Genomic DNA, 15745 nt, shown 5'->3' on the forward strand with positions numbered 1-15745 from the left:
GACAGTACACCCCAAACAGGGTGGTCAATACGCTCTTGTTCGTGTTCTTGTTCTTGTTCTTAATTCCTCTCAGTATCTATGTCGGGAGCATGGCGATGTCCTTGTTCCTTTGACAGTAGAAATGCACTGACCACATGTCTACAGCTGTTTTCATTTGTGAGAAGTGTTGACCACACCCCTTTAGCTGAGAACTCATGGCTATGTATTCTCCGAGACCACGCCCATGCACAATGTGAGGCCTCGAAATCATAGTATGACTGTAGTCCACGCCCCTTTTGCACAGTTTGACAGTAGACTACGCCCGGCATGCATGATGTAACTGTAGTCCACGCCCCTTTTGCACAGTTTGACAGTAGACCACGCCCGGTATGCATGATGTAACTGTAGTCCACGCCCCTTTTGCACAGTTTGAGAGTAGACCACGCCCGGTATGCATGATGTAACTGTAGCCCACGCCCCTTTTGCACAGTTTGACAGTAGAAAACGCCCGGTATGCATAATGTAACTGTAGTCCACGCCCCTTTTGCACAGTTTGAGAGTAGACCACGCCCGGTATGCATGATGTAACTGTAGTCCACGCCCCTTTTGCACAGTTTGACAGTCGACCACGCCCGGTATGCATGATGTAACTGTAGTCCACGCCCCTTTTGCACACTTTGACAGTAAACCACGCCCGGTATGCACGATGTAACTGTAGTCCACGCCCCATTGATTTGGCGTATGACTGTCGTCCACGCCCCTTATGCACGGTTTGACGGTAGACCACCCCCGTATGATGTGAATAGTCCACGTCTCGTAGATAGACTGTAGTCCACGAATAGTAGTATGACTGTTGGCCACCCCATATGCAAAGTATGACCTTAGACCACCCCCTACACAAAATGTGACTGTAATCCACGTGCCGTATGCATACGTATGACTGCTAGCCTCGTTCCGAATGCGCAATGTGACTAAATCACGCCACTATGCAAAATGTTGATGTAGTCTCATGTCTCGTATGCATAGTAAGACTGTTGACCACGCCCCGTGTCACCCCGGGGTACGTCCCGGATGATAGACCACTGCTTATGACAAGACAGTTTCAAATTTGTTCATTTTTCGATTAATCCTTTTTTCTTTCTTTTGGAGTGGGTTACATGTTTCAAAATAATTTTGATGCTTGTTTCTAATATTTGCATACTTCACTTTTTCAATCGGTACTATGTGTATATATATTATATATTTTTTTATTCTTGAAATGTATGAAATGTGATAAAGATCTTAGTTTGATTATATCGGTACAGCTTATATATTTAGTTTTGTTCACTTATAATTGCAATATTGGATGTTTTAAGTGTAACGTGAACGCCTTTATTACAATTGTTATACGAGGGTTGATTGAGAAGTTCTGAGCCTCGCCGAGAAGGAATTGCGTAATAGTGAAATCATTTGTTGTGGACATTAGATGATGTCATAGAGGTACATCCACAATTTCTTAAGTCAGTTGAGCAAATTGTTTCGCTGGGATACGTCAGTAAACAAAGCAGGGGTCTGTGACCTGTAGAAAATGGAAAACTTGAAGAACGTGCACTGGTCAAGTTTTTGCAGAAAAAGTGAGATCGTTTGGGTTCCAAAGCTTCTGACATCTGATCAAAAACGAACAAGACACATGTCGTGTGTTAATCTAGCTCTGTTTGAAGCTGGTCAAGAAAGGTTCTTGCAACGATTTGTGACATTGGATGAAACCTAGGTCCTCCACTTCCAGCCCAAATCAGAGCAGCGGGAGCGTTTGATCACCACAGAAGGCAATGACTGCCAATCAGCTGGAAAGGCTATGGAGCCCATGTTCTGGGATGCCTAGGGCGTCACCACAGTGGACAATCTTCCAGAAGGCCATACAATAAACGGAGCATGTTGGTTGCATGTTTGAGGCTATTACTGGATGAAATTAAGACTAAGAGACCATCGACGTTGAAAGCTGAGACAATGAGTGCTCTTCCATCATGGCAATACTCCAGTGCACAAATTAACCATGGCCATGGCCAATCAGCGAATGTGGCTTGGAACTCCTTCGTCTTCCACCTTGTTTTGATCTGGCTCCGTGATGGAGCGCTCGGGTAGCCTAGTGGTTAAAGCGTTCGCTCGTCACGCCGAAGACCCGGGTTCGATTCCCGATATGGGTACTATGTGTGAAGCCCATTTCTGGTGTCTCCCGGCGTGACATTGCTGGAATATTGCTAAAAGCGGCGTAAAACATACTCACTCACTCTGGGTCCCTTACACTTCCATCTGTTTCCCAGCATGAAGAAAGCTGTGGCCGGAACCTATTAGCGTCATTGAAGCAGTGGGGAACCTTTTGGACAGCCAAGAGAAGGGGGTGTACGAAATGGGATAAAATCCCTCAAACATCGGTGGCAAAAGAGTACTTATGTGGGAGGGGATTATTTTGAAAAATATTACCCTTCTGTGTATCCACCACCACTCGCACGTATATTGTACTACTTCTGTCATATTATGTACCATGGAAACTTAGACTTTGGTGAAACAATTTTCTTCAGTCGTAAGAAATAATTTCACATACACATGGCTCTTTTAATTTGTTATGAACGCCTGGGAACGTCTGGTCATAAGGGTGTGTTAGTGGGGATAGGGAGATATGCATCTAAGTTTGGGACATTGTGTTAAGGTCTGTTACTGTGGGTATGGAGATATGCATCTCAGTTTGGGACATTGTATTAAGGTCTGTTACTGTGGGTATGGAGATATGCTTCTCAGTTTGGGACATTGTGTTTAGGGATGTTACTGTAGGTATGGAGATATGCATCTCAGTTTGGGACATTGTGTTTAGGGATGTTACTGTAGGTATGGAGATATGCATCTCAGTTTGGGACAGTATGTTATGGTCTGTTACTGTGGGTATGAAGATATGCATCTCAGTTTGGGACATTGTGTTAAGGTCAGTAGTGAGGGTGATATGACACTGTCAGTTTAGTGACCGTCAAACACGTCGTATTGCAGCCAACGTTGCTCCCTTCCGGGCTCAATGCGTGATGCAGTCCGAGCCCCCGATGGGCATCACCATCATCCAGCACGACGTCAGGGACACGGTACGTCATCACCTTCATCATGTACAACATGCACACACTTAATGCTTCTGATAGCTTGATTACCACACATTGGCAACATGGCGTGATGATGGAGCATACTCTTATTCAATCTATGACGACAGGGCAACTAACACGAATCCCTTGTGTTAAGGCGGTGGGGTAGCCAAGTGGTTAAAGCATTTACTCACGTCGAAGACCCAGGTTTGCTTCCGCACTTGGTTACAATGCGTGAGACCTGTGAAGATCCGAGTTAGAATAGGTCTTTAGCAACCCATGCTTGCTCAAAAGGCGACTATGCTTGTCGTAAGATGCGAGTAACGGGATCGGGGTGTCAGGTTCGCTGACTTAGTTGATGCATGTCATCGTATCCCATTTGCGTGGATTGATGTTCATCATATCAATCACTAGATTGTTTGGTCCAGACTCGATTATTTACAGACCGCCGTTATATAGCTGGAATACTGCTGAGTGTGGCGTTATACAAACAAAGAAACAAACCAAAAATATGTGAATTCCGTTTATGGTTTCCTCCGTACGTGAATATTGCCAAAAGCGGTGTAAAAGGATGCTGACGCCATGTTGTTCTCTCAGGTCCGATTCGACAGCAGCAAGCTTGCCCTTTCACTGAACTACAGGTTCGTGACCAAGAACCAGCTGATGGCCTTGAAGACAAGGTGCACGTACGTCCAGCAACACATGAAACTCAGCTGCAACAAGTTCCAGCTCCATCCGACGGGACAAAATGGTAAGTGTCATCACGCCCAGAACACCGCGGTGCCGTCCACACTGGGCTACAATACTGAAACGTAATAGTTATACCAGCTGCTCTTCCGGGTGTGTCTGTCAATACGGACTGGAGAGAAACATGAATCTTGTCTATCCCACTCCGGGCAAATCAAATTTTGTTGTAATGTTAGCAACCCAGCTGACACGTGAGTGAGTGAGTGAGTGAGTGAGTTTAACACCGCATTAAAAAGTATTTAAGTTACATCACTGAGTTTCAGGTTGATTTCGGGATGAGTTTGAATCCCGAGTTGGAAAGTTTACATATTCTTTGGACTTTTCCTTAAATCACTTTAAGAATTGGAAGAGTGGGAGTGTACGTAAATATTTTCACATTGTAATAAAATTAAAGTCTAACGGAACCCATCATTTGACAGGTGAGTGAAACTCCAGGTAACACAAATTACATCTTCCCGAGGCAAGAGAGTTAAATGACTTTAAAAGTCCAGTTTCCACCCTTGCCGAACTTGGCTGGAATTCCTGGACTCGATCGTAGCGCCACCAGTGGTTAGTACGAGTTATGTCCCTTCTAAGCCTCTCCTATGGACCAATCAGATTTCACCTCTTGTATCACTTGCATTTGTTTGAAACAAAACGGTGGCGCCCAGTCAAGACGATATGGTCGATCATCAAGATCTATGTTGTGATAAAACGGTCTTACATCGCGAAGTGCATTAAATCACGAGAGCACCTTTATCAAAACATGAAAAGGTAACTCCATGTAACTCCAATGTAACTCCATAACTACCAGCCTTGTTCGGCAAGGGCGGAAACTGGACTTTTACAATCAGTTAACTCTCTTGCCTCGGGAAGATGCACACATTATGTCACAGACCCGGAACAGGGGTGTAGTATGTTTGGAGTGTTTGTATCATATGTTTTCTACATTTTGACCTCAAAAGTTGAGAATATCAATGTTTGACTATGCGAGTAGGAACTGATGACATGTTGTTATTAATGTTGCTTAATGCGTTTCAGGGCGCCGCTTCAGACGTAAGCTTAATGTCGCTCTTAAGCGCAATGCCTTCTTTCTTAACACAGATTCACTTTTGTCACCTCTTTTCCTTGGCTGACCCCGCGCACCAGCTGATCATCTCTACCCACCTGTTGATAACCCCCGCGCACCAGTTGATCATCTCTACCCACCTATCGATAACCCCGCGCACCAGCTGATCATCACTACCCACCTATTGATAACCCCGCGCACCAGCTGATCATCTCAACCCATCTATTGATAACCCCGCGCATTAGCTGATCACCCCTACCCACCTATTGATAACCCCGCGCACCAGCTGATCATCCCTCCGTACCCACCTGTTGATAACCCCCGCGCACCAGCTGATCATCTCTACCCACCTATCGATAACCCCGCGCACCAGCTGATCATCACTACCCACCTATTGATAACCCCGCGCACCAGCTGATCATCCCTCCGTACCCACCTATTGATAACCCCGCGCACCAGCTGATCGTCTCTACCCACCTATTGATAACCCCGCGCACATGCTGATCATCTCTACCCACCTATTGATAACCCCGCGCACAAGCTGATCATCTCTACCCACCTATTGATAACCCCGCGCCCCTGCTGATCGTCTCTACCCACCTATTGATAACCCAAGCGCACACGATAATTCAACTACATTCACCTGTTCGGATCGCTGCGAATCTGCTGAAAGCTAGTCAGCCCTACTAACATATAGATAACCCCGCAGTCCTGTCGATTCAGCCACAGTCACGTGTTGATTTCCCTGCGCACCTACAGCCATATTAAGTGTGATACAAGCTCTTCACACTGCTCTCTTTCAAGTATCTCTAGCGCGATAGCGTTGCTGCACACCACAGCCACAAATAGTTTGACACAAGCTCTTCACACTGCGTTGCCGCACATTATAGCCACAAATAGTTTGACACAAGCTCTTCTCACTGCGTTGCCACACATTAAAGCCACAAATTGTGTGAAAAAGCTCTTCACACTGTGTCGTCGCACATTAAAGCCACAAGTAATGTGATACAAGCTCTTCACACTGCGTTGCCACACATTAAAGCCACAAATAGTGTGATACAAGCTCTTCACACTGCGTTGCCGCACATTAAAGCCACAAATAGTGTGATACAAGCTCTTCACACTGCGTTGCCGCACATTAAAGCCACAAATAGTTGACACACGCCCTTCACACTGCGTTGCCGCACATTAAAGCCACAAATAATGTGATACAAGCTCTTCACACTGCGTTGCCGCACATCAAAGCCACAAATAGTTTGACACACGCCCTTCACACTGCGTTGCCGCACATTAAAGCCACAAATAATGTGATACAAGCTCTTCACACTGCGTTGTCACACATTAAAGCCACAAATAGTGTGATACAAGCTCTTCACACTGCGGTGCCGCACATTAAAGCCACAAATAGTGTGATACAAGCTCTTCACACTGCGTTGCCACACATTAAAGCCACAAATAATGTGATACAAGCTCTTCAAACTGCGTTGCCGCACATTAAAGCCACAAATAGTGTGATACAAGCTCTTCACACTGCGTTGTCGCACATTAAAGCCACAAATAGTTTGACACAAGCTCTTCATACTGCGTTGCCGCAATTTAACCACAAATAATGTGATAAAAATCTTCACACTGCGTTGCCGCAATTTAAAGCCACAAATAATGTGATACAAGCTCTTCACACTGCGTTGCCGCAATTTATAGACACAAATAGTGTGATACAAGCTCTTCACGCTGCTCTCTCTCTAGTATCTCTAGATTGAATGCGTTGCCGCACATTAAGGCCACAACTAGTTTGACACAAGCTCTTCACACTGCGTTGCGGCATATTAAAGCCACAAATAGTGTGAAACAAGCTCCTCACACTGCTCCCTCTCCAGTCACTATATCTCGTTGCATTGTGGCCCATTAGAACCATATATCGGATAGGTGTAGATCAGACAAGTCACTAGACAACCAGCCGTATCATCAGTGTCGTCGGCCTAACGGTAACTGCATTAGCTCGTCACAGAAAAGGCCAAAGTTCTAATCCTCACTTGGGTGTAATGTCGGTGTCGAGACACTGTCTATCGTTATGTTCAATGCATCACAGGGGGCACGGGTGGCCCAGTCGTCTAAGGCGCCGCGATTCGCTGTGCAGAGTTGCGTCCCTTGGGCACGCCAGAAACATATGATTGTGGGTTCGAATCCCGGTTCGCCCCGATTATGTTTCTAGGTTTGTCAGCACCATACCCGTGCGCGTGGGTTTCACCGAAGTGGTAAACGTCTGAGACCTGCATCACTTCGGGCTTTCCTCCCACATTAAGCTGGCACGCCGTGATATAACTGGAATACTGTTAAAAGCGGCGTTAAACCCAACTCACTCACTCACTTAATGCATCACAATACCACAGTGGGGATGACACTCGCTCCCGCGGCCTCCACACAGTTTGTCATCACATATGTCTTTCTGTCCAGTTATCCTAGTTAGTGCAGATCTCACGACAACGTTTTCTCTATGTATATCTTGTCACCAGCAAATCATATCTGATGAATTTAGGGGACCTTGTTTCAACTTTAACTCTCCAATCTTGTAGTGGATAGCTTTCGGGGCCTTGTTCCACAAAGCCACGTTTGGCCTAAGCCGACCTTATCGCCGTGCTCTAACGTAACCTTACAACACTCATTTAGATTATTTGTGGAACGGGGCCCTAATGAATCAATCTGTCGCACTTGTTGACCAACCCTCTCAACTGTTGAAAACCAAAGGTTAGCTATCGTTCTATGATTCATGGTTGCAATATATTATAAAATATGGGTACTGTTATCACTATTATGTAATAAATGTTTATTTGGGATAACACTTTCTGAGTAGAGTACACATTCTCGTACTTTTGTGGGATTGAGTACCGTCCGGGATTCGAACCCGCACTGCCAGAGTGAGGCACCTAATCGCCAGCACACAGCTTTTCTCAGAAAGTGTTGTCCCAAATATAACATTTGTTACATTTGAACACTTTCTAGATAGCGTTGTGTGTTTTAACTATTAGTTTTTCTTCCCACCATAAACACTAGTAAACAGTTTTCCTCGTCTGCAACTCTGTAGGCGCCGTTGGCAATCTCTTTGTTTATAGTTGAATTTGTTTCATCTCTAGACACTGTCATCCTTGTTCATGCAAACACCTTTTAGTCCTCATTGTGTATCAGTGTGCTAATTAACAGCTCAAGTAAATCCTATTTGTGTAAACTAACTTCATTTTGACACAAATCTACGGACTCTGCAAACGAGATTCTGCTTGAGTTGTAAGATATGCATGTTATTAGTTGTCAAGTTTGTATTACCTAAATACTAATGCCATCCATCAATATGCTTAGCATTTAATATGTATGCCGTAAGTTGTGCAGTTAGGAACGCCATGTTTCGAATGTACTAGCATTCAAGTACATTCCCACCTTGACAGTATTTTACTGAATATATTAAATAGACAAAGCAGGATAAATTTCTTTGCACTTTTTAAACATATTAAAAATAATAGTCTTTTGGATCAATGAAGTTTTAACGAAACCTATTGAAGTAGTCTTCACTATGACACAAGGAAGGTAGACTAACACTTAGTCTCTGAAATCTTATATTACACAATATCCTTCTTGACTCTAAAGATTTATTTTTTTCCCTATGCTGATTTCAGAGTGTGGAATAGAGCTAGCTTGAGCTGGCTAGACTTGCTTTTGTATGCATTTCAAGATTATTATTTTTTCATAAAATAAATATATTCCACGGTCATGGTGCAGGATTACAATGAAGGCAGTACAAACAAACATTCTGGAGTCTTACCAGCATTATTCTCACGTTTATATCTGTTAATGTGCACCACATAATCAAGCGCTTGTTAAAAATAACCCTAAAAGAGCCAGACGCGCACAAAACACACAATATTTAGATACTAACATCTGACGTTTTTGAACAATTTCTTTGGCATGTCGTTATACAGATTTATTATTGGGCAACAGTTATAGTTGGTCCGCTTGTCTGTTGAATATGAACACAAACGTCAGCGTAGGGTAGATGCTGGACTGCTGGTGATGTTCATGTTGGTGTTGATGTAGGTCAGTTCGCCACATGGACGGCTCTGATCAACAACTTCAAGTACACCTACTGGTCCGGGAACGGTACACACAAGAACTGTGTGGGTGCTGGAGGCGAGGATGTTTGCCAGTGTGACAGCTCGGAGACGTCTACCATTTCACTGTGAGTGTTTTATTGAACAATCATACCGTCTCTCTCCCCCACTTCACTGGGAGTGTCTCATAAACAATCATACCGTCTCTCTCCACAACTTCACTGTGAGTGTCTCATAAACAATTGTGCGACTCTCTCCACCACTTCACTGGGAGTGTCTCATAAACAATCATACGTTTCTCTCCACAACTTCACTGTGAGTGTCTCATAAACAATTGTGCGACTCTCTCCACCACTTCACTGGGAGTTTCTCATAAACAATCATACGTTTCTCTCCATCGATTCACTGTGAGTGTCTCATAAACAATCGTGCGTCTCTCTCCACCACTTCACTGTGAGTGTCTCATAAACAATCGTGCGTCTCTCTCCACCACTTCACTGTGAGTGTCTCATAAACAATCGTGCGTCTCTCTCCACCACTTCAATGGGAGTGTCTCATAAACAATCATACGTTTCTCTCCATCACTTCACTGTGAGTGTCTCCTAAACAATCGTGCGTCTCTCTCCACCACTTCACTGTGAGTGTCTCATAAACAATCGTGCGTCTCTCTCAACCACTTCACTGTGAGTGTCTTATAAACAATCGTGCGTCTCTCTCCACCACTTCACTGTGAGTGTCTCATAAACAATCGTGCGTCTCTCTCCACCGCTTTAATGTGTTTGGCTGCCGAGATCCGTTTTCATATATTCGAGTCAAAATGATATTTGCCTGGTGATCTGTAAAGAAAACTGCACACTTTTCGACCAAAATCAAAAGACGCCCTTATGCCACACGGAAATATGTGCATGTTACTGCTTAAGAGCCTCTGCCTAGCACAGTAGTGTATATGCTTAATACTAGCTGCCTGTCACAGTGATGTGTATGCCTAATACTGCCTATCTATCACAGTGGTGTATATGCTTAATACTAGGTGCCTACCACAGTGATGTATATGCCTAATACTGCCTATCTATCACAGAGAGGTATATGCTTAATACTAGCTGCCTATCACAGTAGTATATATGCTTAATACTAGCTGCCTATCACAGTGATGTATATGCTTAATATTAGCTGCCTATCACAGTAGTCAATATGCTTAATACTAGCTGCCTATCACAGTGATGTATATGCTTAATACTAGCTGCCTATCACAGTGATGTATATGCTTAATACTAGCTGCCTATCACAGTGATATATATACTTAATATTAGCTGCCTATCACAGTGATGTATATGCTTAATACTAGCTGCCTATCACAGTAGTATATATGCTTAATACTAGCTGCCTATCACAGAGAGGTATATGCTTAATACTAGCTGCCTATCACAGTGATGTATATGCTTAATACTAGCTGCCTATCACAGTGATGTATATGCTTAATACAAACTACCTATCACAGTGATGTATATGCTTAATACTAGCTGCCTGTCACAGTGATGTGTATGCCTAATACTCCCTATCTATCACAGTGGTGTATATGCTTAATACTAGCTGCCTATCACAGTAGTATATATGCTTAATACTAGCTGCCTATCACAGAGAGGTATATGCTTAATACTAGCTGCCTATCACAGTGATGTATATGCTTAATACTAGCTGCCTATCACAGTGATGTATATGCTTAATACTACCTGTCTATCACAGTGGTGTATATGCCTAATACTGCCTATCTATCACAGTGGTGTATGGCTTAATACTAGCTGCCTGTCACAGTGATGTGTATGCCTAATACTCCCTATCTATCACAGTAGTATATATGCTTAATACTAGCTGCCTATAACAGTGATGTATATTCCTAATACTGCCTATCTATCACAGAGAGGTATATGCTTAATACTAGCTGCCTATCACAGTACTATATATGCTTAATACTAGCTGCCTATCACAGTGATGTATATGCTTAATATTAGCTGCCTATCACAGTAGTATATATGCTTAATACTAGCTGCCTATCACAGTGATGTATATGCTTAATATTAGCTGCCTATCACAGTGATGTATATGCTTAATACTGCCTATCTATCACAGAGAGGTATATGCTTAATACTAGCTGCCTATCACAGTGATGTATATGCCTAATACTGCCTATCTATCACAGTGATGTATATGCTTAATACTAGCTGCCTATCACAGTGATGTATATGCCTAATACTGCCTATCTATCACAGAGAGGTATATGCTTAATACTAGCTGCCTATCACAGTGATGTATATGCTTAATACTAGCTGCCTATCACAGTAGTATATATGCTTAATACTAGCTGCCTATCACAGTGATGTATATGCTGAATACAAACTACCTAATACTACCTACCTATCACAGTGATGTATATGCTTAATACTACCTACCTATCACAGCGGTGTATATGCTTAATACTACCTACCTACCACAGTGATGTATATACTGAATACAAACTACCTATCACAGTGATGTATATGCTTAATACTACCTGTCTATCACAGTGATGTATATACTGAATACAAACTACCTATCACAGTGATGTATATGCTAAATACTACCTACCCATCACAGTGGTGTATATGCTTAATACAAACTACCTAATACTACCTACCTATCACAGCGGTGTATATGCTTAATACAACCTACCTACCACAGTGATGTATATACTGAATACAAACTACCTATCACAGTGATGTTTATGCTAAATACTACCTACCCATCACAGTGGTGTATATGCTTAATACAAACTACCTAATACTACCTACCTATCACAGTGATGTATATGCTTAATACAAACTACCTAATACTACCTACCTATCTCAGTGATGTATATGCTTAATACATACTACCTATCACAGTGGTGTTTATGCTTAATACTACCTACCTACCACAGTGATGTATATACTGAATACAAACTACCTATCACAGTGATGTATATGCTTAATACATACTACCTATCACAGTGGTGTATATGCTTAATACTACCTGTCTATCACAGTTGCTTTTATACTGAATATTGCCTACATATGAAATATGTAGTATTCACTTGGTGATATTTTCAGTGTTGATGAAGGAGATTTAACCAGCAAGAATGCAGTGCCAGTGGGAAAGGTCGACTTCTCTAAAGCCAACAATGACGGAAATGGTTACGTGGATATGGAGCTGGGGCCGTTTAAGTGTTTCGGTAACAACCGCCATTGTCACATTAATGCATACTACTATTTTGTATAATAAATATATTATTATACCTACGCTTGAAAATACCCCGATAGCGTTACTGACATTATCCAAACATTGTTGACGTAATATTCAATGACGTCACAAACATAAAGATCACGGAATGTGATTGTTGACGTCATATTGACCCTGTTGAACTCAGGACATTTTTTTTTTTTTTTTCATTATTGAAAACACCAAATCACTGCAGCTACATTGTAAATAGATTACATTCGTGTGCGTATCCTATAAAGTTTACGTGTGTCAGAATAGTAATACAAAAACTCGCCCCTTTGATCGTGAAGGTTGGTACGTATTTCACTGCACCGAAGTACATATACTGTACTTTTCTTCACCAGAGGTGTTCAAAACATGCACGGATGTGTACAGCACTGCGAGAAACAGGATTAAGTTTGGAGAAAGTCTTCCAGAAAACGGCCGCTTCACAATCGACCCCGACGGCAGCGGCGGAGTGGATGCCTTCCAAGTCGATTGCAACTTTCCCCGGACTGTTCTACCAGCAACCCCAGGTACTGTAGTTGTCTCCCCTTGTCTCGCTACCTTCGAAATCATCATGAACCTGTGAACGGAACTTGTGATAATTATGTGTATGTTAACAAGATGCAGTAGAATATCACCTTACTGTCTGATCTTTCTGATTTTTTCAGGCGGCGATACGTTGGAAAGCACAAGTGGCAATCCGGTTGAGCAGTGTTTTGACATTAACTACCTGGACGGCAATGGGAAAAACCTAGCTCCAGAACAAGTTGTGGTGAGTGTAAGAGTGGTGTTCACAACGTGCCCCAGAACAAGTTGTGGTGAGTGTAAGAGTGGTGTTCACAACGTGCCCCAGAACAAGCTGTGGTGAGTGTAAGAGTGGTGTTCACAACGTGCCCCAGAACAAGTTGTGGTGAGTGTAAGAGTGGTGTTCACAACGTGCCCCAGAACAAGCTGTGGTGAGTGTAAGAGTGGTGTTCACAACGTGCCCCAGAACAAGCTGTGGTGAGTGTAAGAGTGGTGTTCACAACGTGCCCCAGAACAAGTTGTGGTGAGTGTAAGAGTGGTGTTCACAACGTGCCCCAGAACAAGTTGTGGTGAGTGTAAGAGTGGTGTTCACAACGTGGCCCCAGAACAAGTTGTGGTGAGTGTAAGAGTGGTGTTCACAACGTGCCCCAGAACAAGTTGTGGTGAGTGTAAGAGTGGTGTTCACAACGTGCCCCAGAACAAGTTGTGGTGAGTGTAAGAGTGGTGTTCACAACGTGCCCCAGAACAAGTTGTGGTGAGTGTAAGAGTGGTGTTCACAACGTGCCCCAGAACAAGCTGTGGTGAGTGTAAGAGTGGTGTTCACAACGTGCCCCAGAACAAGCTGTGGTGAGTGTAAGAGTGGTGTTCACAACGTGCCCCAGAACAAGTTGTGGTGAGTGTAAGAGTGGTGTTCACAACGTGCCCCAGAACAAGCTGTGGTGAGTGTAAGAGTGGTGTTCACAACGTGGCCCGAGAACAAGCTGTGGTGAGTGTAAGAGTGGTGTTCACAACGTGGCCCCAGAACAAGTTGTGGTGAGTGAGTGTAAGAGAGGTGTTCACAACGTGGCCCCAGAACAAAATGTTGTGAGTGAGTGTAAGAGTGGTGTTCACAACGTGGCCCCAGAACAAGGTGTGGTGAGTGTAAGAGTGGTGTTCACAACGTGGCCCCAGAACAAGTTGTGGTGAGTGAGTGTAAGAGAGGTGTTCACAACGTGGCCCCAGAACAAAATGTTGTGAGTGAGTGTAAGAGTGGTGTTCACAACGTGGCCCTAGAACAAGTTGTGGTGAGTTGTGGCGGTGTAAGGGGGTGCTGAGGTAGAATGTCCCGGAAATTCACCACGAGGCCCCAGAACAAGGTGAATCAGAGACAGTGCAAGGATGGTCTTCACTATTTGCAAGTATTGTTTGACTGTATTGCTGTGAGACACAAGCGTAACACGCTCATGGTTGTCGTTTCAGCAACTTGTTAAAGCGTCGAAAGGAAGATGCAACCAGAAGTTGACCCTCAAGTGCACAAACGCCCCAATCAGCGATCTCATCTCATACGAGACATGCGACGGAGTGAAACAGCCAGGTAGGCCAGACTAAATGACAACACCAACCCGTTTATCACACTCATGTATATCGTTAAGCACCAGGGCCCCATTGACAAAGCTACCTTGGAGCTAAGGTGATCGTAATTCCCTTAGTTTAACATGAGCTGAATATTATCGCAGCGCCAAGGTCGTTTTGTGGAACGGGGCCCTGGCGCACGTTCCAGAAACCGATCTCAGCATCACGACAGTCATGACTGCTTTATTTTAACATTAGAATCAGGACGACCGTAGTGCTTAGAACAATGTGTGTCCAGGACGACTCTCATTTCACCTCTGTGTATTCCAAGGTTGGGCCGGAAGTGGCGGTGTAGACACATGCGCGTGCGGCGTAACGGGCACGTGCGACGGCGGCCGCTCCGCCAAATGTAACTGCGACACCGAGGACGGCAAGCAGCGGGAGGACGGCGCTATCATCGTGGACAACTCACGTCTCCCTGTGTGCAAGGTGTGCATCAAGTTGAACGGCACCCTCACAGATCCTGCCAACCCCAACCCCAGCCGCTCCGCCGCCTTCACGGTCTCCAACCTCGTGTGCAGCAACGCTGTGTCGGGTACGTCAACAACGACTGCGCTTTGACTTCAGTTTCCGTCAGTAATGTAAACAGCAAGGGGACGACGATTTGATATTTCATTTCTAAAAAATATTCTTTTTATACGAAAATTCTCGAAATACTCATGTGTTTTCAGGAACTGAGAAACTAGGCTTTGCAGGTCAAAATTGTTTTGCTCCATTGAAGAACTATGTGAAAATGCAATCTGTCATTTAACCCTTAGTGTATTCCGTGATATATAGGATCCGGAGTAGAATAGGTGTTCAGCAATCCATGCTTGTCGTAAGAGGTGAATATGCTTGTCGTAAGAGGCGACTAACGGCATCGGGTGGTCAGGCTCACTGACTTGGTTGATGCAATTGCGTGGATCGATGCTCATAATATCAATCACTGGATTGTCTGGTCCAGACTCGATTATTTACAGACTGCCGCCATATAGCTGGAATATTGCTGAGTGCGGCGTTAAGCAACAAACAAACACAAAATACAGGAAGCCCTACTCCCTATGTCCTACTAATGTTACAGGTGTCCGCGCTAACTGCCAGGATGCACGAACCAGCTCCTTCGTGAGTTCATCGCAAACCATTTACGTCAGGGCCTCCCCTCGCCCCGTGCCAGTCTTCTGTGACTACAGGGCCTTCCCGCCTGCAGGCGTCTTTGTAAGCCATCACGTTATTTTTTCATTTTTGTGTTGCCATGTAACTTAAGATGTTCCGTAAGCCTTAATGTGTTCTACCATTTGTGTATCGTCATTTGTTTTTATGAGATTTAAGTTCAGTGACCTAAGATGCTGCATTATCCATGGTCAGTGCAGCTTATTGACAAT

General features: G+C 43.9%; 1 protein-coding gene across 8 annotated transcripts in view; it reads left to right on the forward strand.

Moving 5' to 3' along the window:
• The window catches only part of LOC124152881, a 98564-nt gene that overhangs the window by 53333 nt on the left and 29486 nt on the right, over positions 1-15745 (forward strand). For 7 of the 8 annotated variants that reach the window (XM_048382685.1, XM_048382680.1, XM_048382684.1 and 4 more), the window contains 10 exons: positions 2998-3086; positions 3678-3831; positions 4848-4862; positions 8959-9100; positions 12095-12216; positions 12608-12778; positions 12917-13020; positions 14232-14346; positions 14656-14919; positions 15445-15578. In XM_048382685.1, coding sequence (XP_048238642.1) covers positions 2998-3086; positions 3678-3831; positions 4848-4862; positions 8959-9100; positions 12095-12216; positions 12608-12778; positions 12917-13020; positions 14232-14346; positions 14656-14919; positions 15445-15578 — 1310 coding nt within the window. The remainder of the gene's footprint in view (positions 1-2997; positions 3087-3677; positions 3832-4847; positions 4863-8958; positions 9101-12094; positions 12217-12607; positions 12779-12916; positions 13021-14231; positions 14347-14655; positions 14920-15444; positions 15579-15745) is intronic. The other variant, XM_048382682.1, reaches the window with a different exon arrangement.

Source organism: Haliotis rufescens, unplaced genomic scaffold (assembly GCF_023055435.1).
Source record: "Haliotis rufescens isolate VD_foot unplaced genomic scaffold, xgHalRufe1.0.p SCAF_4, whole genome shotgun sequence".
NCBI lineage: Eukaryota > Metazoa > Mollusca > Gastropoda > Lepetellida > Haliotidae > Haliotis > Haliotis rufescens.